The following is a 25,301-nucleotide window of genomic DNA, read 5'->3' on the forward strand; positions in this document are numbered from 1 at the left end:
AGTCGGAACCAGCAAGACTCAAGTTCCTGATCCAGTCAGTGTATGATGTCCTCCCTAGTCCATCTAGGGGTTCCCTGGAACACATCCTGAGCTGCTGCCCTAAAGCCCTGGGAGAGGAGAGGTACACATGTCGCCACAACCAGGTGTTGAAAGCAGTAGCAGACACCATTGGCACTGGAATCCAGCAGAGCAAACACCAGCTCCCAGTCAGGCATAACTTCTCCTTTGTCAAAGCTGGGGGCAAACCACAGACAGGACGTATGGCCCCAACCGGACTGCTCGCCACAGCCCGTGACTGGCGGCTTCAGGTGGATCTCAGCAGACAGCTGACGTTTCCAGAGCGCATAGCTAGGACATCGCTGAGGCAAGACCTTGTTTTAACTTCTGACTCAATGAAGCATGTTGTGCTGCCGGAACTTACAGTCCCATGGGAAGACTGGATGGAGGAGGCCTTTGAGCGAAAGAAGGCCAAATACCTTGAGCTAGTCGAGGCGTGCAGAGAAAGCGGCTGGAGGGCCCGCTGTGAGCCTATAGAAGTGGGCTGCAGGGGCTTTCTAGGGAAATCTGTGCATCAAACATTCAGACTTCTTGGAATCAGAGGGTTGCTGGAGAAAAAAGCCACCAGAAATATCAGCGAGGCTGCTGAGAAAGCCTCAAGGTGGTTGTGGATCATGAGTGGAGACGGATGGAGTAGCACGCTGCTTGGACACAAGCCGGGGCCTGATCAGCCCCGGTTGGGTTGCCTAGGCGAGGGTGTCTAGAGATCAAAGACCCGAAACACCCAATGAAGATGTGTCCAAGCTAACCCACAAGGTGTTTCTCAAATCAACTGATCCACAGTCAAAACATTCCTCTTAATAGGGACAAAAAACCAAGTTGGTTTAAGAACTTGAAAAATTCCCGGTTTTCCCGGTATTTTCGTAATACCATTTTTCTAATTAAAAAACTGTTACGACCTCAACATTTCTTGACCGATTTAAACAATTCCAACACCAACCAATTCAGATCATTCAGGACATTCATGCTCCCAATCATTTTCAAAAAAATCATGTTCCTATTAAAATGAATGGGACATATTTCCAAGTTGCACAATTCCTACATTTTTCAACCTATCTAAACCAGTCCAACATCAACACAGTCCACTCATCCAACTAACACTTTCCCAAGTTCCGAACCAAATTCTGTTTTTCCTGGAAATTCAAACTTGTCAACATTCAAATTATTCCAACATTCAAACCATACTTACATTCGTACTACATTCTGTCAGCATTTCAGTTCAACTTCATCATTGGAACAGTCACTTGCAATTCCTTCAGGAATTACCTCATCTAGTAACTATACAGTACCGTATTCTTCGGACTTATGGAGGCATAAGCCGCACCCACAAAATTTTAGAAGAACATTTTATTCCCCTTATACTAGCAGTACTGAGCTATAAACCGCACAAATAGTTGTGAAACAAGTTATTTATATATAAATGTTTTATAAATGTTTATTTACATACTTTAATTGTTTCAAAATGGTGCCTGTAACACGCCAGTAAAACGGGGGATCAAACAAAACAGAAGTCATCGTTCTGGACCCACTAGTTGTGGAAGCTGGCTCTCCAATCAGCTAAACCAGGGGTGTCAAACTTGTTTTGGCTAACCTCAGAGGGCTACATGTAACAGTGAATGTAAAAATATAAAAGTAAAATCGCTTCATCATATTATTGCCTATGCATTTGGTTATTTGATTTGTGTACATACCAATTGATGGATAACTTGCTTTGAAATCGTAAGTCAAGGGGACAAGCAGATATTTAAGTACTTATTGTTATTTGTACAAACTATCATACGGCATATAAAAATTAGTGGTGCTAAAAAGGGTTTTTTTATCACATTCGAATCCAGATTTTTTTTTGTAATTAAAAAAAAAATCAAATTTTTTTTTAATTTTCTTGATGAATTAATTGAAGAAAAAATTTTTTGGGGGGCCATCTCTATGCTTACTTGGTGCACATACTGTATGTGTCCTACGTCAGCAACCAAAAATAGGCTTCGTAACCTGTAAGCCAGGGGTAGGGAACCTTTGGCTCTCGAGACAGATGTGACTCTTTTGATGACTGCATCTGGCTCTCAGATAAATCTTAGCGGACATTGCTTAACACCGTAAGAAATTAATAATTTCGCTGGTAATCACTGTGTTGAAAATAACGTTAAAAAAAATGTAACATTCTCATGCATTTTAATCCATCCATGCTTTTTCTACCGCACCTGATCAAGAAGTCGCATCAATGGTAAAAACTACTTTATTTATTATTGGTTAGCTTCAGAATAACAATGTTATTTAAAATAAAAAGAGACTTATTATACTCTAAAAATGTTGGTCTTACTTCAAAATGCACGCATTTACTTGTATTCAGTGTTAAAAAAATATTATACGGCTCTCACGGAAATACATTTTTTAAATATTTGGCTTTCGTGGCTCTCTCAGCCAAAAAGGCTCCAGACCCCTGCTGTAAGCCGTTTTGTTAAAGTGTTGTGATTATTAGGTTATTATTAGATGGTAAAATGGTTGTCAATCAAGGCATACTTGCTTAATAGCCATACAGGTCACACTGAGGGTTGTATAAACAACTTTAACACTGTTACGAATATGCACCACACTGTGAACCCACACCACACAAGAATAATAAACATATTTTGGGAGAACATCCGCACCGTAACACCACATAAACACAACAGAACCAATACCCAGAACCCCTTGCAACACTGAATTTTACGGGATGCTACAATATACACCCCCGCTACCCTCCAACCCCCACCTCAACCCCGATTACATCACATCAAATATTCCAGTTTGAAAAATATTTTTGGTGGAAGATTTTGCATATTTTGTGTGTTTGCCATAAAAAAAACATAGTTTGGTTTGACAAACAAGGGCGGAAAACAAACAAACAAAAAACAACATAAAAAAACAGTAAAACATTTTGAAATGAGGAATAGATGTGAAGTTGATGTAGACTCCAGAGATTTAAGCGTTAAATATAAAATATATGTATGCCCTGGCACACCATTATCATCATTTCATGACCGAAGCAAAACACTTTTTACACTTTTATACTGGGGTGTAACAGTACGTGTATTTGTATTGAACAGTTTCAGTACGGGGGTTTCGGTTCGGTTCGGAGGTGTACCGAACGAGTTTCCATACGGACATATTAAGTAGCGTACCGCACGTTGTGTAAACAATGCCCACCGAGGCCCAACACACGGCATGCTAGCAACGACCGGGCTATGATAGACTGACCATTCCTCCTCTTTTCACCGGATATGTCTTCTTTTGTGGGGCTGTCCGGGTGGAGTTTCTTAAATGCCTCAAATGTCCGGTATTTTAAGTTAGGGTTGCGTGTGTTTTCAATGTACATTCCGGGTTAAGAAGGGGTTAAAAACAAAACAAATTGTGCACACAGTAGCATTCGTGAAGGAGGGGCAGAGACAGAGAGAGCGAAGCATGCATCGCCAGGCTCTGCTTTTTACCCACAGATTTATCAGATCTAATTTTTATTATCTATAGCAGGGGTGTCAAAAGTGTGCCCCAGAAGCCATTTGCGGCCCACAGCTAATGTTTTAAAGGCCCACGGCACATTCTAAAAATACTATTAAAATAAACAAAAACATTACCAAAAGTGAAATGAAAAAGCTTAAAGGCTAAATGTAATTTAGAAAAAATTGCAACATTGACTAATAAAATAAAGCTGTTGTTATTTCTTTCAAACTGTCACTGCTCAAAACAAAATATTGAATCAAAATCAATGTTATTATGAATTATTGACCTATCCAAGGTTCCGATTATTTCACATCAAATATTCCACTAAGAAAAATATTTTTGGTGGAAGATTTTGCAAATTTGGTAAATAAATAACCCAAAAATGTATATTTTGTTGTTTTTTTACTGTAAGGAAAATGAACCGAACCATGACCTCTGAACCGAGGTACGTACTGAACCAAAGGTTTTGTGTACCGTTACACCCCTACTTTTATAGTGAAATAAATACACCTACAACTTTTTAAATAAAAACATAGAAAAAACTACCAGCAGCGGTAAAGTTTAGATCCATTAAGGAAAGAAGAAAGTGAATGAATGTTAATAACTGAACACATTTACATATGCATACCAATGTGTCTTCTTTTTTTATTATTTATTTTAATTAACCAAGTGATGACCTTTTTCCAAAACACAGTATATAATGTGAGATATAACAGGACAATGCATACGTTTATCATTTGTTTTCAAAACGCTTACAAAAAAGTGGGACCCCAAAAATTTACTGAGGGACCCCATTTCTATGACTTGATGGGGTCCCATTTTGAAAATTCCTAGCGCCAACACTGCTGTCAAGAGAGGACAAAAAATGCTTTATTTAAATAAATATATTATTCATAAAGCAAGTTCAAGCATCATTGGCAAATGTTCACCTGGTCCCGGCCTTGGCGTGGCACGCATATATGTGTCCTCTTTTTGGGATTTCACAATATGGTCAGCCTACCTAGATTGGCCGCACCGTCTAATAATAAGCCGCAGGGTGCAAAGTGTATAGTAAGGAATTTACGGTACATCCGCCATCTTGGAGCTCACCTGTCATGTTGCAGTACGCCTGCGTGGCCCCCAGGGGTCCGCTCCCGTCCGGATCGATGGCGTAGAAGCCCGAGGAGCCGCCGATCAGCTTGTAGGCCTCGCAGGACGACTCGTAGACGGCTGTGGAGATGGAGGGGTGGGGGGTGTCAAAGAAGGACAATTTCCCACCTTAATAGTCCTATTAAGTCCAAATGAAAAATAATACACCAATTCATAACCTGAATGGGATTTCATCGACCGGTTCCTGATCTCATTCATCCCTGCTGGATCGCCTATGTCTATGCGGAAGGTTCTGGAGGGGGAATGGGCCGCTTTTAAGAAAAATTACATTAATCATGTACAACAGGGAAGGTATTTTTATGGCCCCATTCCTGGCCGGATCTCGCGTGAGAGGAAGAGGAGGGGTTTATCATTTTGCAACGCAGTCTACTGAAAATGATGGAAAGCCCCGCTCTCCGTAGCAACTGATGCTGTGGTTAAAGTTGGAATCACCACAGTTTAAGATATTCAACACGCTACTGCCGTCTAGCGGCTAAGGTGGATCGTGCACGCCACCATTTCGTCACGTTTCACGTGTCAGGTATGAATCCCCTTCGTACTGTATATTCACAGATTGATTCACATCCATTTTCTACCGTTTGTTCCTTTTGGGGTGCTTCACGGTGGGAGGGGGGTTAGTGCGTCTGCCTCACAATATTAAGGTCCTGCAGTCCTGGGTTCAATCCCAGGCTCGGGATCTTTCTGTGTGGAGTTTGCATGTTCCCCCCGTGACCGCGTGGGTTTCCTCCGGGTACTCCGGCTTCCTCCCACTTCCAAAGACATGCACCTGGGGATAGGTTGATTGGCAACACTAAATTGGCCCTAGTGTGTGAATGTGAGTGTGAATGTTGTCTGTCTATCTGTGTTGGCCCTGCGATGAGGTGGCGACTTGTCCAGGTTGTACTCCGCCTCCCGCCCGATTGTAGCTGAGATAGGCGCCAGCGCCCCCCGCAACCCCAAAAGGGAGTAAGCGGTAGAAAATGGATGGATGGATGGATGTTCCTTTTAGGGTCACGGGGGATCACTGGAACCTATCTCAGCTACATTCGGGCGGAAGGCGGTGTACACCCTGGACAAGTCACCACCGCATTGCAGGGCCAACACAGATAGACAGATAACATTCACATTCACACACTAGGGCCAATTTAGTGTTGCCACTCAACTTAACCCCAAGTGCATGTCTTTGGAGGTGGGAGGAAGCTGGAGTACCCGGAGGGAACTCACACAGTCACGAGGAGAACATGCAAACTCCACCCAGAAATATCTCGAGCCCAGGATTGAACCCAGGACTGCTCAGGACCTTCGTATTGTGAGGCAGATGCACTAACCCCTCCTCCACCGCGCTGCCCCCAGATTGAGTCAGTGCTTCTCAATTATTTTCTAGAGGAGAAAGCCACACCTCCGCCGCGACTAGAAATAGTATCAGTTCTCTATAAAATTGTTATAAGTACACCTCCGCAAAACATTCGAGAAAACAAACAAAACATATCATTCAACTTGCGACAAAAGAATAACTTTCCATGACAGAAAATATTGAAAGTGCATCAACTTACCTGAAATAAAAAATAAAAAATACAGCAAAATAAAAAATTAAAGTTGATCAGCACATGGGAGAACAATATATACAACACTTTAACCCCCCAAAACAAAAATTTACAAAAAATGTGTGTTTTTAGATAAAAATGAGGAAAGTCAAGATTAATGGCTAAAATGAGCATGTGCACATTTTTTGGAGCACAGCTTTTCAAAGTAAGGTGTTAGGGCAATATTTTCCACCTTCAAGCAGAGCGGAAGAGTGTCGGAAGTCCCCCCCACCCTTTTTTTTTTACTTTGTTTTGTTCAAGGACAAAACACAATGGGTTTTTATCGTTGCCAACACACACACCCACGGTATCTTATTGGTTTCGATGGTGAGGAGAAGTGCCAGGAAGGAGACAAAGAGAGGGAATGTGCGTGTGTCTAAAACGCATGCTTTGGTTAACGTTCAGGTTCAGAACTCAGCCAAGGAGGACAAAAGCATGTGAGCTGAGGGACTATCTAGGGAGAACGCGCCAGACTTTGTAGTAAAATACATTTTTCATCTTTGATTCTAGTCCCCTCGCCTTATTCAGACAAAAGAACCTGGGAGGACTTCGCCCTTTAAAAAGGGGAGTTACGAACACACTCAAGTAATTTTTGGCAATGAATCGCAATTAATCTAACTGCGCCCGCCGGACGTTCCCAAATCATTTTTTTAGATCTTCAAGATTGAAATTGTAGCTGCCATTATGATGTGCAGTGATGTTTTCAAATTACCGTGAGTCTTGAACTATACAAAATATTTCAATGGTTGAAATATGCTCTTTTGCATGATATACTGGTTACTATGGTAATCTAATTAGTTACTAAAATAATCTAATTAGATACTATGGTAATCTACAAACCCCTTTTCCATATGAGTTGGGAAATTGTGTTAGATGTAAATATAAACGGAATACAATGATTTGCAAATCCTTTTCAACCCATATTCAGTTGAAAATGCTACAAAGACAACATATTTGATGTTCAAACTGATAAATCTTTTTTGGCAAATAATCATTAACTTTAGAATTTGATGCCAGCAACACGTGACAAAGAAGTTGGGAAAGGTGGCAATAAATACTGATAAAGTGGAGGAATGCGGAACAGGTGGGTGCCATAATTGGGTATAAAAACAGCTGCCCAAAATATTCTCAGTTTTTCACAAGAAAGGATGGGGCGAGGTACACCCCTTTGTCCACAACTGTGTAAGCAAATAGTCAAACAGTATAAGAACAACGTTTCTTAAAGTGCAATTGCAAGAAATTTAGGGATTTCCCCATATATGGTCCATAATATAATCAAAAGTATCAGAGAATCTGGAGAAATTACTCCACGTAAGCGGCATGGCTGTAAACCAACATTGAATGACCGTGACCTTCGATCCTTCAGACGGCACTGTATCAAAAACCGATATCAATCTCTAAAGGATATCACCACAAGGGCTCAGGAACACTTCAGAAAACCACTGTCATTAAATACAGTTAGTCGCTACATCTGTAAGTGCAAGTTAAAGCTCTACTATGCAAAGCGAAAGCCCTTCATCAACAACATCCAGAAACGCCGCCGGCTTCTCTGGGCCCGTGATCATCTAAGATGGACTGATGCAAATTGGAAAAGTGTTCTATGGTCTGCTGAGTCCACATTTCAAATTGTTTTTGGAAATATTCAACATCGTGTCATCAGGACCATAGGGGAAGCGAACCATCCAGACTGTTATCGACGCAAAGTTCAAAAGCCAGCATCTGTGTTGGTATGGGGGTGCATTAGTGCCCAAGGCATGGGTAACTTACACATCTGTGAAGGCACCATTAATGCTGAAAGGTACATACAGGTTTTGGAACAACATATGCTGCCATCTAAGCGCCGTCTTTTTCATGGACGCCCCTGTTTATTTCAGCAAGACAATGCCAAGCCACATTCAGCACGTGTTACAACAGCGTTTGGAAGTCACAGCAGCTCAAACGAGGCACCAAGCAGTGTGGGTGGGGAGCGTTTTCACAGAGTGTTTCCAGAGCAGTCAACCTGAAATGCGGGTGTCAGGGACAGACACGGAAAGAGATTTTTACAACAAAGTTCGAAAGCTTAGTGATATATCAGATTGTACGTGTTTTTTTTTTACCCTTCACTTTCATAGTTAGCTGTGTTTGTTGCATTTTTTTTGCTTTTCGCTTGATTGTAAAATATGTCGAAGGAGGAGGGTGTGACGTTCATATGTTGTCAATATTCAGTGTTTTGCCCTTCATAGTTAATATTTTAAATCCCACATTCTTTATTTCAATGTACATTCTGGGTGTCTGGTTAAGTAAAAAAAAATTAAAATTCCATTCTGTTTTTTAAGACGGTCTCTCATAACTTTTTTACCATTAAATCAGACATTATTGTGAGTTTTTGTATTAGTGTTCCTAAAAATCAGATATACCGACACCCGTGTTATGATCCGCTGCCCGGATCATATTATGTTCAGGTTTTAAATCTTTTTTTTATTATGTTCTGCTAATGTTTGACTTAGTTCCTAGTTGCACTCCCTTGTTTGTTCTGTCACCAAAGTTACTTATTAGTTTAACCTGCCACTTGTTTCCGGACGCCCACCTGTGTTGTAATTAATTTCGTTATTTAAGCCTGCCCTCTCCCGTCAGTCGGCCTGGGTCCATTGTTTTGCGGTAAGCAACAATCGCGTTCATGTTTCTCATTCCTGAATCTGTGCTAAGTGTTGGCCTTAGCTTCCCGTGCGTTCGGTACGCTGCTTTACTGTTTCCTGAATCTATGCTAAGTGTTAGCATTAGCTTCCCGTGCGTTCGGCACGCGTTTCTTTTGTTTATTTCTGCCCGTTCTGTACTGTGTCTGAGTTATTAAATTACCTTACCTTTACGTTTTCATCCGTAATGTAATTTGCATCCCTGAGGAGAACTAAATCCCGCATCACAATGCGCCACAAGCGTGACAACCCGGACACATTTTTGTCTCTAAATTGGGCCCCCGAGTTAAAATAATTGCCCAGGCCTGTGCTAGACTGTGATTAATCTAATTAAAAACTATTGTCACTATTTGATATATATATTTTTTAGCTCATCCACAAAGCTAAATAAAAAGCAAAGCTATTCACATTAGCATTTTTATTGAAAAATATTGTTTGGATTGATAAAAATAAATAAATAAATAGCAGAGTGATTTTATGTGTCAACATTTTTATTTTATTCAATTGTTTTGTTTGTTGTATACATTTCCTGTTCTACGGTTATCATCACACTTTTCCCCTTTGCCCAGTGCATCCTATACGTGCGGTTGCAGTACACTCATGTTTAATAGTAATGCTACTGCATAATTACTTGGATTTGGCAGCGAGCTTCGGTTTGTTTGAACAAGATATCCAAAAAGTTGAGAGAGGATTAGGATGAAAGCTAGCGTGCCACAGAGGCGGGCTCGCAGCCAACGGAAGGCTTGACGTGATTTTTGATTTGGATCCAGGGTTTGTTTTCTGTCTCTATCCCCCCCCCACCCCCCTCTTTAAATTAAGCACTTTTACAAAAAAAAAGTTATTTTTTTGCCGCGTTCCAAGCGCCAGCGTTATGCGTTTAAAGTTGTCAATGGTCACAAAATTAGGTACGTGTTCGAATTACGACAGCAGACAGTAAGAGTCAATGGACCTATAGTTGTATGTGTGTTGCGTGTGATCTACTAAGACTGCAATGTGAAAACATCCATCCATCCATTTTTTTCTACTTCTTGTCCCTTACACATTTAAAAAAAAAAAAATCGGATCTCCTTTGAAAGTGCACAAGGCTTTATAGTTGGGGTCTGATCATGCCTAATCATTACTATCCACACCAACATCACACCCTTGTGGTGAAAAATGATAACACTCATAACTTTCTTCCATATGCTGCGATCTTCTCCAAATTTTTGATGGGAGCATTCGCATATGCTATCTGTTAGCGTGCTAGCTGTTTCCCCCGCTGGTTTTTAAGCTGTACACCTCAGAGTCATATAACTTGATATTTGACACATGATAACAGTTAGCATACCAGCATGCTAACATTTTTAGCTCGTTTTTCAGCTGCACACCTCAGAGTCATATAAATTGGAACTTGACACATGCAAACTTCTTACCTAATTTTTTCAAGCAATTTTGCGGTCGTACCCCTCTCAGTCATATAAAGTATCACTTAAAGGCCTACTGAAATGAGATTTTCTTATTTAAACGGGGATTGCAGGTCCATTCTATGTGTCATACTTGATCATTTCGCGATATTGCCATATTTTTGCTGAAAGGATTTAGTAGAGAACATTCACGATAAAGTTCGCAACTGTCAGTGTTAAGAGAAATGCCATGCCTCTACCAAAAGTCGCAGACGATGACGTCGCAAGTGTGGGGGCTCCTCACATATTCACATTGTTTTTAATGGGAGCCTCCAACAAAAAGTGCTATTCGGACCGAGAAAACGACAATTTCCCCATTAATTTGAGCGAGGGTGAAAGATTCGTGTTTGAGGATATTGATAGCGACAGACTAGAAAAAAAAAGAAAAAGAAAAAACGAGTTAAAAAAAAAACGCGATTGCATTGAGACGGATTCTGATGTTTTTAAACACATTTAGTAGGATAATTCTGGGAAATCCCTTATCTTTCTATTGTGTTGCTAGTGTTTTAGTGAGTTAAATAGCACCTGATAGTCGGAGGTGTATGTCCACGGGTGTCTTGACGCCAATGTCTCAGGGAAGTGGACGGCAGCTTCATGGACGGCCCAAGCTCAACTTTTCTCCGGTAAGAAGCGACTTTTTAACCACAATTTTCTCACCGAAACCTGCTGGTTGACATGTGGTCGGGATCCATGTTCTCTTGACCACACTGTGATGCATAGTAAATTTTCACCTCCGGGAATTTTAAACAAGGAATCACCGTGTGTTTGTGTGGCTAAAGGCTAAAGCTTCCACACTCCATCTTTCTACTGTGAATTCTCTAATATTAATTTAACAAATTGCAAAAGATTCAGCAACACAGTTCTCCAAAAAACTGTATAATTATGTCGTTAAAGCAGACGACATTTAGCTGTGTGTGCGTAGCGCTCATACTTCCTAAAAACCCGTGACGTCTTGCGTACACGTCATCATTACACAACGTTTTCTAGACGAAACTCCCGGGAAATTTAAAATTGTAATTTAGTAAACTAAAAAAGCCGTATTGGCATGTGTTGCAATGTTAATATTTCATCATTGATATGTAAACTATCAGACTGCATGGTGGGTAGTAGTGGGTTTCAGTAGGCCTTTAAGACGTGTTAAATTTTAGCATGCTAGCAATAGCACGCTTAACTTTTGTAGTAAATTTTGCAGCCGTATGCCTCAAAGTCATATAACTTGTCACTTGAGACTAGCTAAATATTAGCATGCCCATGTTAACATGCTAGCATGCTAAATTTAGCATGCTAACATTTTTAGACAGTTGTGCAGCCGTATGCTTAAGAGTCATGTAACTTGATATTTGACACGTACTAACCTTCAGCATGCTAACTCTTTAAACCAGGGGTGTCAAACTCAAATACAGAGTGGGCCAAAATTTAAAACTGAACAAAGCTGCGGGCCAAGGTTGAACAAATTAACCTTTTAATAGGGACCCAAACAAGTTTTGCATTGAACATTGAACAAGCAAGGCTTATATACAGTAACTTTATTGTGACATGCAAAATCAAGCTTCAAATAATAATAATAATAATAATAATAAAAAAATATCAATGGCTTTTCAACTAAAATTTATATACAAATGTAATGCCTCTTTTCTATTTGCAGCCTTCTGAGGTAAATATAAAAATATATTGTAGCGTCCCGAAGGAGTTAGTGCTGCAAGGGGTTCTGGGTATTTGTTTTGTTGTGTTTATGTTATGTTACAGTGCAGATGTTCTCCCGAAATGTGTTTGTCATTCTTGTTTGGTGAGAGTTCACAGTGTGGCGCATATTTATAACAGTGTTAAAGTTGTTTATACGGCCACCCTCAGTGTGACCTGATGGCTGTTGACCAAGTATGCATTGCATTCACTTATGTGTGTGTAATAGCCGCATATATTATGCGAGTGGGCCTGCACGCTGTTTGTATGGAGGAAATGCGGACGTGACGACAGGTTGTAGAGAATGCTAAAGACAGTGCCTTTAAGGCACGCCCTCAATATTGTTGTCCGGGTGAAAATCGGGAGAATGCTTGCCCCGTGAGATTTTCGGGAGGGGCACTGAACTTTGGGAGGATTGGCAAGTGTGAGAAATTGCGGCGTTACAGCGGCACCGCTGCTGTGTAATAACGGCGGGCCAGCTGTAATGTTAATTTGATATTGCCTCAAGGGCCAAATTAAATTACACGACGGGCCAAATTCAGCCCGCGGGCCAGAGTTTGACACCCATGCTTTAAACTATTCTTTCAGCGGCACACTTCAGTCACATAACTTAGAACTTGACACATACTAAATTTTTCAAGACAATTTTGCAGGCGTAAGCCTCAGTCATATAAGTTATCATTTGAGACATGCTAAATCTTAGAATGCTAGCATAAGCATGCTAACCTTTTCAGCCAATTTTGCAGCCGTACACATCAGAGTCATATAACATGTCACTGAAAAACAAGCTGAATCTTAGCATCCCCATGTTAACCTGCTAGCATGCTAACTTTAGCATGCTAACATTTTTAGACAATTGTGCACCCGTATGCCTGAGAGTCATACAACTTGTTACCTGAGACATTCTAAATCTTACCGTGCTAACTTTGATGTATGAACTACGAAGTACGAAGTATGACATATGAAGTATGAAGCATGAATTATGAAGCATGATGTATGACATATGAAGTATTATGTATGAAATATAAAGCATGAAGTATGAAATACTAAGTATGATGTATGAAGTATGAAGAATGACGTATGAAGTATGAAATATGAAGCATGAAGTATGATGTATGAAGTATGAAATATGAAGCATGAAGTATGAAGTATGAAGAATGAAATATGAAGCATGAAGTGAATACTAAGTATGATGTATGAATTATAAAGCATGAAGTATGAAATTGTAAGTATCATGTATGATGTATTAAATATGAAGAATGATGTATGAAGAATGAAGTTTAAAGAGTAATGTATGAAGTATGAAATATGAAGCATGGAGTATAAAATACTAAGTATGATGTAGGAAGTATGATGTATGAACTATGAAGTTCGAAGTATGACATTTGAAGTATGAAGCATGAATTATAAAGCATGAAGTATGAAGCATGAATTAAGAAGCATGAAGTATGAAGTATGACATATGAAGTTTGATGTATGAAGTATGTATGTACTGGCTCACCTGCACTGGCTTCCTGTGCACTTAAGATGTGACTTTAAGGTTTTACTACTTACGTATAAAATACTACACGGTCTAGCTCCAGCCTATCTTGCCGATTGTATTGTACCGTATGTCCCGGCAAGAAATCTGCGTTCAAAAGACTCCGGCTTATTAGTGATTCCTAGAGCTCAAAAAAAGTCTGCGGGCTATAGAGCGTTTTCCGTTCGGGCTCCAGTACTCTGGAATGCCCTCCCGGTAACAGTTCGAGATGCTACCTCAGTAGAAGCATTTAAGTCTCATCTTAAAACTCATCTGTATACTCTAGCCTTTAAATAGACCTCCTTTTTAGACCAGTTGATCTGCCGCTTCTTTTCTTTCTCCTATGTCCCCCCCTCCCTTGTGGAGGGGGTCCGGTCCGATGACCATGGATGAAGTACTGACTGTCCAGAGTCGAGACCCAGGATGGACCGCTCGTCGGGACCCAGGATGGACCGCTCGCCTGTATCGGTTGGGGACATCTCTACGCTGCTGATCCGCTTGAGATGGTTTCCTGTGGACGGGACTCTCACTGCTGTCTTGGAGCCACTATGGATTGAACTTTCACAGTATCATGTTAGACCCGCTCGACATCCATTGCTTTCGGTCCCCTAGAGGGGGGGGGTTGCCCACATCTGAGGTCCTCTCCAAGGTTTCTCATAGTCAGCATTGTCACTGGCGTCCCACTGAATGTGAATTCTCCCTGCCCCCTGGGTGTGAGTTTTCCTTGCCCTTTTGTGGGTTCTTCCGAGGATGTTGTAGTCGTAATGATTTGTGCAGTCCTTTGAGACATTTGTGATTTGGGGCTATATAAATAAACATTCATTGATTGATTGAAGTATGACGTATGAAGTATGAAGCATGAACAATGACATATGAAAGATGATGTATGAAATATGAAGCATGAAGTATGAAATACGAAGTATGATGTATGAAGTATGAAGAATGACGTATGAAGTATGAAATATGAAGCATGAAGTATGATGTATGAAGTATGAAATATGAAGCATGAAGTAAATACTAAGTATTATGTATGAATTATAAAGCATGAAGTATGAAATTGTAAGTATGATGTATGAAGAATGATGTTTAAAGAACAATGTATGAAGTATGAAATATGAAGCATGAAGTATAACATACTAAGTATGATGTATGAAGTATGAAGAATGACGTACACATCAGAGTCATATATCAGAGTCATCATACTTAGTATAACATAAAAAGTATGATGTAGGAAGTATGATGTATGAACTACGTATGAAGTATGAAGCATGAATTATGAAGCAAGAAGTATGACATATGAAGTATGATGTATGACATATGAAGCATGAAGTATGAAATACTAAGTATGATGTATGAAGTATGAAGAATGACGTACAAAGTATGATGTATGACGTATGAAGTATGAAGCATGAATTATGATGCGTGAAGTATGAAGCATGATGTATGACATATGAAGTATTATGTATGAAATATAAATCATGAAGTATGAAATACTAAGTATGATGTATGAAGTATGAAGAATGACGTATGAAGTATGAAATATGAAGCATGAAGTAAATACTAAGTATGATGTATGAATTATAAAGCATGAAGTATGGAATTCTAAGTATGATGTATGAAGAACGATGTATGAAGAATGAAGTTTAAAGAATAATGTATGAAGTATGAAATATGAAGCATGAAGTATAACATACTAAGTATGATGTAGGAAGTATGATGTATGAACTATGAAGTACGAAGTATGACGTATGAAGTATGAAGCACGAATTATGAAGCATGAAGTATGAAGCATGAAGTAGGACACATGAAGTATGATGTATGATGTATGAAGCATGAAGTATGAAATACAAAGTATGATGTATGAAGTATGATGAATGATGTATGAAGTGTGAAGCATGATGTATGAAGTATGACGTATGAAGTATGATGTATGACGTATGAAGTATGAAGTATGAAGTATGAAGCAAGAATTATGAAGCATGAAGTATGAAGCATGAAGTAGGACACATGAAGTATGAAGTATGATATATGAAGCATGAAGTATGAAATACAAAGTATGATGTATGAAGTATGAAGAATGATGTATGAAGTGTGAAGCATGATGTATAAAGTATGACGTATGAAGTATGATGTATGACGTATGAAGTATGAAGTACAAAGTATGAAGTATGAAGCATGAATTATGAAGCATGAAGCATGAAGTAGGACACATGAAGTATGATGTATGATATATGAAGCATGAAGTATGAAATACAAAGTATGATGTATGAAGTATGAAGAATGATGTATGAAGTGTGAAGCATGATGTATAAAGTATGACGTATGAAGTATGATGTATGACGTATGAAGTATGAAGCATGAATTATGAAGCATGAAGTAGGACACATGAAGTATGATGTATGATATATGAAGCATGAAGTATGAAATACAAAGTATGATGTATGAAGTATGAAGAATGATGTATGAAGTGTGAAGCATGATGTATAAAGTATGACGTATGAAGTATGATGTATGACGTATGAAGTATGAAGCATGAAGTATGAAGCATGAAATATGAAGTATGACATATGAAGTATGATGTATACAATATGAAGTATGAAGAATGAAGTATGACATATGAAGTATGATGTATACAATATGAAGTATGAAGAATGAAGTATGACATATGAAGTATGATGTATACAATATGAAGCATGATGTATGAAGCATGAAGTATGACATAATAAGTATGATGTATAAAATATGAAGCATGATGTATGAAGTATGAAGTATGAAGAATGAAGGAGTTTCTGATGCCTTCCTCACTCTCACTTGTCACCCCTTCCTGTCCGTGCTTTTAATACTCATTTCTGCCTATTTTTAATTCCGGCGCCGCTCCCACCTGTCATGTTGCAGCCCACATTCAAAAGGCGTGCATGAGAAGGCGTGCATCAGTATTCCCGAGCAGGGAACGGTGGCGCGAGCTCGGCAAATGTCAAGGTGATCATACAGGACGTCAAAAAGCAAAGAAAAAAAGTGTGTAATTGTAATAAGGCTATTTATGACCTGGTGACAAACACGGAGAATATCACAACGGCGACGTGTTGCTGGTGGCGCTCATACCTGACGAGCACACCTTTTATGCAGCCCACAGTGTGGAAGTGTTCACTGCGTCTGCTCATCTGTTCACACCAACAACTCATCTCAGGCAAGTCCAAGCACGGCCAAAAATATGAAGAAAAAAAACACATTTGATGGAAAACAATTGTAGTTTTGCATGCAGAGAAACAAAAGTACATGAATGTGAATACATTAATATTTCACAGCAGCCAAGGTTTTTTTTTTTTTTTTTTTAACATTAACTTCTTATCCTCTAATCCAGGGGTCACCAACGCGGTGCCCGCGGGCACCAGGTAGCCCGTAAGGACCAGATGAGTCGCCCGCTGGCCTGTTCTAAAAATAGCTGAAATAGCAGCACTTACCAGTGAGCTGCCTCTATTTTTTAAAATTGTGTTTATTTACTAGCAAGCTGGTCTCGCTTTGCTAGACAGTTTTAATAATAAGAGAGACAAAACTCAAATAGAATTTGAAAATCCAAGGAAATATTTTAAAGACTCAGTCTTCACTTGTTTAAATAAATTCATTTATTTTTTTTTACTTTGCTTCTTATAACTTTCAGAAAGACAATTATAGAGAAAAAATACATCCTTAAAAATGATTTTACCTTTTAAGTTCCTTCCTCATCTTTCCTGACAATTTAAATCAATGTTCAATACATTTACTTTTTTTATTGTAAAGAATAATAAATACATTTTAATTTAATTCTTCCTTTTAGCTTGTGTGTTTTCGACAAAGAATATTTGTAAAATATTTCTTCAAACTTATTATGATTAAAATTCAAAAAAAATATTCTGGCAAATCTAGAAAATCTGTAGAATCAAATTTAAATCTTGATTCAATGTCTTTTGAATTTCTTTAAAAAAATTTGTTATAGAAAATCTAGAAGAAATAATAATTTGTCTTTGTCAGAAATATAGCTTGGTCCAATTTGTTATATATTCTAACAAAGTGCAGATTGGATTTGAACCTATTTAAAACATGTCATCAAAATTCTAAAATTAGTCTTAATCAGGAAAAATTACTAATGATGTTTAGTTGGTCATTTACACACGCTAAATGTTAGCACGGTAATGTTAGCATGCTCGCATGCTCAGATGAACACAAGTAAAACAGGCTGCAGGACTGCTTGTATCGCACATGATATCACACACAATTAAACACGCTGCAGGACTCCCTGTATCACACATGATATCATACACAAGTAAACACGCTGCAGAACTGCGTGTATTGCACATGATATCACGCAAAAGCAAACACGCTGCAGGACTTCTTGAATCGCACATGATATCAGGCAAAACGGTGCTGGACTGCTTGTATCGCACGTGATATTACACACAAGCAAAACACGCTGTATGACTCAGTCTTCACTTGTTTAAATAAATTCATTTATTTTTTTTACTTTGCTTCTTATAACTTTCAAAAAGACAATTATAGAGAAAAAATACATCCTTAAAAATGATTTTACCTTTTAAGTTCCTTCCTCATCTTTCCTGACAATTTAAATCAATGTTCAATACATTTACTTTTTTTATTGTAAAGAATAATAAATACATTTTAATTTAATTCTTCCTTTTAGCTTGTGTGTTTTCGACAAAGAATATTTGTAAAATATTTCTTCAAACTTATTATGATTAAAATTCAAAAAAAATATTCTGGCAAATCTAGAAAATCTGTAGAATCAAATTTAAATCTTAATTCAATGTCTTTTGAATTTCTTTAAAAAAATTTGTTATAGAAAATCTAGAAGAAATAATAATTTGTCTTTGTTAGAAATATAGCTTGGTCCAATTTGTTATATATTCTAACAAAGTGCAGATTGGATTTTAACCTATTTAAAACATGTCATGAAAATTCAAAAATTAGTCTTAATCAGGAAAAATTACTAATGATGTTCCATAAATTATTTTTTTAAAAATTTCAAAAAGATTTGAATTAGCTAGTTTTTCTCTTAATTTTTTTCGGTTGAATTTTGAATTTTAAAGAGTCAAAATTGAAGATAAACTATGTTTCAAAATTAAATTTTCATTTTTTTCTGTTTTGTCCTCTTTTAAACCGTTCAATTAAGTATTTTTTTCATCATTTATCCTCTACAAAAAACATTCCGTAAAAGTAAAACAAATGTACGACGGTATGACAGACAGAAATACCCATTTTTTTATATATGTATAGATTTATTTATTAAAGGTAAATTGAGCAAATTGGCTATTTCTGGCAATTTACTTAAGTGTCTATCAAACTGGCCCTTCGCATTAATCAGTACCCAAGAAGTAGCTCTTGGTTTCTACAAGGTTGGTGACCCCTGATCTAATCAATGTTCACAAAAATCACTTATTAAAATGAAAAGAATGTCATTAGAAAACACTTTTGTGCTCTTCCCTTTTTATTTGTCTGTAAAGAAGTATGCAGGGAAACATACTTGTTGGAATCTTAGGTATACAATCCTCCATCTTGGCAGCCACATTCATTCATTCATCGATTCATGCATTCATTTCAGGTATGCAATCCTCCATCTTGGCAGCCACATTCATTCATTCATTCATCAATTTATGCATTCATCAATTAATGCATTCCTTTTAGGTACACAATCCTCCATTTTGGCAGCCACATTCATCCATTTACGCATTTGTGCATTTATCTTAGGTATATAATCCTCCATCTTGGCAACCACATTCATTCATTCACTTATTTATTCATTCATCCACTCATTAATTTATTCATTCATCCATCCATTCTTTCATTTATCCATTCCTTATTTTTTCATCAATTTCTCCTTCCGCCCACTCATTCAAACATTCATCCATCCATTTATTAATTAGTTCCTCCATCCATCCATCCATCCATCCATCGATCCATTTATTAATGCATTTTGTCCCTTCATGCCTCCATCGATTCATTAATCTACAAACCCCATTTCCATATCAGTTAGGAAATTGTGTTGGATGTAAATATAAACGGAATACAATGATTTGCAAATCATTTTCAACCCATATCCAGTTGAATATGCTACAAAGACAACATATTTGATGTTCAAACTGATAAACATTTTTTTTTTTTGTAAATAATCATTAACTTTAGAATTTGATGCCAGCAACACGGGACAAAGAAGTTGGGAAAGGTGGCAATAAAAACTATTTAAGTTGAGGAATGCTCATCAAACACTTATTTGGAACATCCCACAGGTGTGCAGGATAATTGGGAACAGGTGGGTGCCATGAAAACCGACATCAATCTCTTTAGAGACCACCGGGCCGCAGAATAATTTTTTATACATTTTTTTATTTTTTAGGATTTTTTTTTTTTTAATTCAATCAACATAACAAACACAAGACGCATTTACAATTAGTGCGCCAACCCCCCCCCCCAAAAAAACATTTTCATGACAAAAACCTCTTTTTTTCATGACAAGGAAAAAAAAAAATCTATCCACCCACCCATTCATTCATTCATTCATCCATCCATCCATCCATGTGTCCAGACATTCATCCATCATTAAATCTGTCAAGCCATTCATATATTCATTATCCATCCATTTATCAATTCATCCACCCACCCAACCATTATTCATCCATCCATCCATGCGTCTAGACATTCATCCACCATTTCATCTGTCCAGCCATTCATCCATCCATATATTTGTTATCATCCATCATTCATCTATTAATTTCATCTATTCGTTCATCCATTTATTCATTAGTCAATTAATTAATTCATCCATGATTTCATCCATCTGTCCATCCATTATCCATTGCATTGATTCATCCATTTATCATTTATCCATCCATTAATTTATCATTTCATCCGTCTATTAATTTATCCATCCATCCATCCATTTATTCATCATTCATATATCAATCCATCCATCCATATATTCATCCATTCATCATTTATCCATCCATTCATTCATCATTTCATCTATCCATCCATCCATCTATTCATCCTTCATATATCAATCCATCCATTCATCCAGCCGTTTATTCATCCATCAGTTCCTCCATCCATCCATCAATTCATTTATCAATATTTCATCCATTTATTCATCAATCATTCCATCGGTCCATCCATCTTTTCATCCGTCCATCCATCCAGCCATCATCTATTAATTATTCATTCATTTATTTAATTATCCATCCATTCATCATTCAGCCATTCTTTAGTCAATCCATTTATTGATTGATCATTGACATCTATTTAGCTGTCCATCCATTCATATATTAATCTATTCATCATTTATCCATCCATTATTTCATCCATCCATCCATCCATGCATGTGTATTTCAATAAAGTAAAAAACAAAACGAAAACCCAGGCTTCTTCTCTGAAAGGAGACGACAGCGACACGCACCTGCTAACTCAAGTGCGCCCCTCCCCCTCTTGGTGGTGAGTCAGAGTACTACAGCGCCTGTTTGCATGCTCTTTCTGTGTTTACATTTTGAGGGTGAAGATGTCACGCTCACACTGGATGACACAGGCTGTGCAAGTCGACATGTTTGAATAAAAACATCACATTGGCGACACGCTGCCAAACAAAAATAAGCACACATCCTGTCGCCATGAAGTCTGATATTCATAACTTCCTGTGTTTGGAGGCAGAAAGAAAGCAATCACTCACAGTCGTGACAGGTGGCGCCGGAGTAGCCTGTTCCGGAACAGTCACAGGAGAAGGAGCTCCAAGTCTGGGAGCAAACGCCCCCGTGCTCGCATTTGTTAGGCGCACATCTGCAACACAACAACACAACTTGAGTGTGAACGCAACTCCATCTCAGACCGACAGCACTCGGCAAGGTTTGCTTTTTCTTTGGCTTTTGCCAGCAGGAAGAAAAAGAATACGCACAGGAAGTTACCTCAACATTTTAAAGCAGATCTTCCTTATTGCAACTTGGTAAACACGTCTGGAATAAAGCAATAATCCAAATTAATAAAGTAACAAACTTTATTAATTTATGTTTAGTTGGTCATTTACACACGCTAAATGTTAGCACGATAATGTTAGCAAGCTCCCATGCTCAGATGAACACAAGTAAAACAGGCTGCAGGACTGCTTGTATCGCACATGATATCACACACAATTAAACACGCTGCAGGACTCCCTGTATCAACATGATATCATACACAAGTAAACACGCTGCAGGACTCCCTGTATCACACATGATATCATACACAAGTAAACACGCTGCAGAACTGCGTGTATCGCACATGATATCACGCAAAAGCAAACACGCTGCAGGACTTCTTGAATCGCACATGATATCAGGCAAAACATTGCTGGACTGCTTGTATCGCACGTGATATTACACACAAGCAAAACACGCTGTATGACTGCTTGTATCGCACATATCGCGCACAAGTAAACACGCTGCAGGACTGCTTGTATCGCACATGATATCGCGCACAAGTAAACACGCTGCAGGACTGCTTGTATCGCATATGATATCACGCACGATTAAACACGCTGCAGGACTGCTGCTGTCGCACATGATATCGTGCACAAGTAAAACAAGCTGCACGACTGCTTGTATCGCACATAATATCGTACACAAGTAAACACGCTGCATGACTGCTTGTATTACACATGATATCGCGCACAAGTAAACACGCTGCAGGACTGCGTGTATCGCACATGACATCACACACAAGTAAACACGCTGCAGGACTGCTTGTATCACACATAATATCACGCACAAGTAAAACATGCTTCACGACTGCTAGTGTCGCACATGATATCGTGCACAAGTAAACACGCTGCATGACTGCTTGTATTACACATGATATCGCGCACAAGTAAACACGCTGCAGGACTGCATGTATCGCACATGACATCACACACAAGTAAACACGCTGCAGGACTGGATGTATCGCACATGACATCACACACAAGTAAACACGCTGCAGGACTGCTTGTATCACACATAATATCACACACAAGTAAACACGCTGCAGGACTGCTTGTATCACACATAATATCAAACACAAGTAAACACGCTGCAGGACTGCTTGTATCACACATAATATCACACACAAGTAAACACGCTGCAGGACTGCATGTATCGCACATGACATCACACACAAGTAAACACGCTGCAGGACTGCTTGTATCACACATAATATCACGCACAAGTAAAACATGCTTCACGACTGCTAGTGTCGCACATGATATCGTGCACAAGTAATGATGCTGCAAAACTGCTTGTACGGCTCATATCACGCACAAGTAAACACGCTGCAGGACTGCTTGTATCGCACATGATATCAGGCAGAAGTAAACACGCTGCAGCACATCCCACTGATATGATATCACACTTGTAACATTTCAGCACATCAATGTTTTTTGTTTTTTTTTACTGCTATCATCTGCAGACCTGGAACCCTACCCCCCTTCCCACCTGAAAGGTAACTTTGATGATTACTTCCATCCTTTCCTCGGAGAAGGTTCCACTTCATTCCTTCTGCCATATTGTCCTCAACATTTCTTTTACGCCTCGCTTTTTGAAGACATCAAATACTGTGCCGTCATCTTTTTGTATTCTTTGGAAATACTCCTGGCTTCATCTTTCACTCCCCCCCCCCCACACACACACACACACAAAGATTAAAAAGCTACATCCAGGACGTGCGAGGATTAAAATGTTCTTCAAGTCCAAGTCAAAGTGGCCACTTGACATTTGGCGAAGGAACGTGGCGCCCGGTGAAACATCAACCCTCACGCTCCCTGGGCGGAGTCACAAGGAAACAGACGCCACGGGTCCTTCCTGATTTATGTCGACAGCCACTTGAGGCGTCCTCCACGTAAATGTGTCCACCTGCGTGTATGTATTCATGCTGCCGATGGCGATATCACCATCTACGAGTGACGTTGGCCGATATCGATGGCATGTATCAACCTAACTGCTGCCTGCGCGTGAAATCATGTGTGATACAAGCAGTCCTGCAGTGTATTTACCTGCGTGGGATACCTGCTTATTCCCTTTGGGATCGCGGGGGGCACTGGTGCCTATCTCAGCTACAATCGGGCGGAGGGCGGAGTACACCCTGGACAAGTCGCCACCTCATCGCAGGGCCAACACAGATAGACAGACAACATTCACACTCACATTCACACACTAGGGCCAATTTAGTGTTGCCAATCAACCTATCCCCAGGTGCATGTGTTTGGAAGTGGGAGGAAGCCGGAGTACCCGGAGGGAACCCACGCATTCACGGGGAGAACATGCAAACTCCACACAGAAAGACCCCGAGCTTATTTACAGGACTGCAGGACCTTCGTATTGTGAGGCAGATGCACTAACCCCTCTTCCACCGTGAAGCCCGTGATACAAGCAGTCCTGCATTATATTTACCTGTGTGTCATACCACGTGTGATACAAGCAGTCCTGCAGGGTGTTTAAATGTGTGCGATGTCATGTGCGATACAAGCAGCCCTGCAGTGTGTTTAATTGTGCGCAATACCATGTGCAGAGCAGCCCAGACTTCATTCTCCCGAGCCATTATTTTTTTTTGCAACTGTACACCTCAATCATATTACTTGGTACATGCTAAATGTTACTATGCTAATGTTAGCATGTTAAATTTCATTTCTCAAAATTTGACACATGCTAAATGTTAGCTTGATAACTTTGCCAATTTTGCAACTGTACACCTCAGTCATATTACTTGCTACTTGACACATGCTAAATGTTTGCATGCAGAAATAATGATAAAGTTATTTGTTACTTTATGCTGTAACGCTTCTTTAAATACACTAAGCCAGTGGTTCTTAACCTGGGTTCGATCGAACTCTAGGGGCTCAGGGGTTCGGCGGAGGTCAAGACACACCCGACTCATCGTGTAAATAAAAACTTCTCCCTATCAGCGTATTACGGGTACGGCAACAGCAGAAGTCACACTGATTTGCAGGTGTGTAATTTGTTGTGAGTTTATGCACTGTGTCGGTTTGTTCTTTGAACAAGGTGATGTTCATGCACGGTTCATTTTGTGCACCGGTAAAAACATGGTAACACTTTAGTATGGGGAACATATTCACCATTAATTAGTTTCTTATTAACATGCAAATTAGTAACATATTGGCTCTTAAATATTCATTATTATGTACTTATTAGTTAGACTGAACATATTGTGAAATTCCAAAAAGAGGACACATATATGCGTGCCAAGGCGGGCAGCACGCCAAGGCAGGGACTAGGTGAAAATTTGCCAATGATACTCGAATTTGTTTTATAAATAATATATTTATTTAAATAAAGCATTTTTCTCCTCTGTTGACTGCTGTGTTAGCGCTAGACATTTTTAAAATGGGGTCCCAGGGACCCCATCAAGTCATAAAAATGGGGTCCCACAGTAAATATTTGGAGTCCCACTTTTTTGTAAGCCTTTTGAAAACAAATGATAAACGTATTCATTATCCTGTTGTATCTCACATTCTATATCGTGTTTTGGAAAAAGGTTGTCATAAACGTTACTTAATTCATTAAAAAAAATAATAAAAAAAGAAAACAAATGTGTTATTTACATTCATTCACTTTCTTCTTTCCTTCATGGATCTAAACTTTACCACTGCTGCTAGTTTTTTCTATGTTTTTATTTAATAAGTTGTAGGTGTATTTATTTCAGTATAAAAGTGTAAAAGATGTTTTGCTTGGGTCATGAAATGATG

The 25,301-nt window shown here is 38.9% G+C and overlaps 1 protein-coding gene across 1 annotated transcript in view; it reads right to left on the reverse strand.

Annotated features, from left to right (window-relative positions):
- LOC133538166 (contactin-associated protein-like 5) overlaps window positions 1-25,301 on the reverse strand; it is a 309,867-nt gene that overhangs the window by 75,641 nt on the left and 208,925 nt on the right. The window contains exons 11-12 of the mRNA XM_061879527.1: window positions 21,264-21,370; window positions 4,621-4,740 (exon numbers count right to left, since the gene is read on the reverse strand). Coding sequence (XP_061735511.1) covers window positions 4,621-4,740; window positions 21,264-21,370 — 227 coding nt within the window. The remainder of the gene's footprint in view (window positions 1-4,620; window positions 4,741-21,263; window positions 21,371-25,301) is intronic.

The sequence above is a fragment of the Nerophis ophidion genome, linkage group LG19, assembly GCF_033978795.1.
Source record: "Nerophis ophidion isolate RoL-2023_Sa linkage group LG19, RoL_Noph_v1.0, whole genome shotgun sequence".
Classification (NCBI taxonomy): domain Eukaryota; kingdom Metazoa; phylum Chordata; class Actinopteri; order Syngnathiformes; family Syngnathidae; genus Nerophis; species Nerophis ophidion.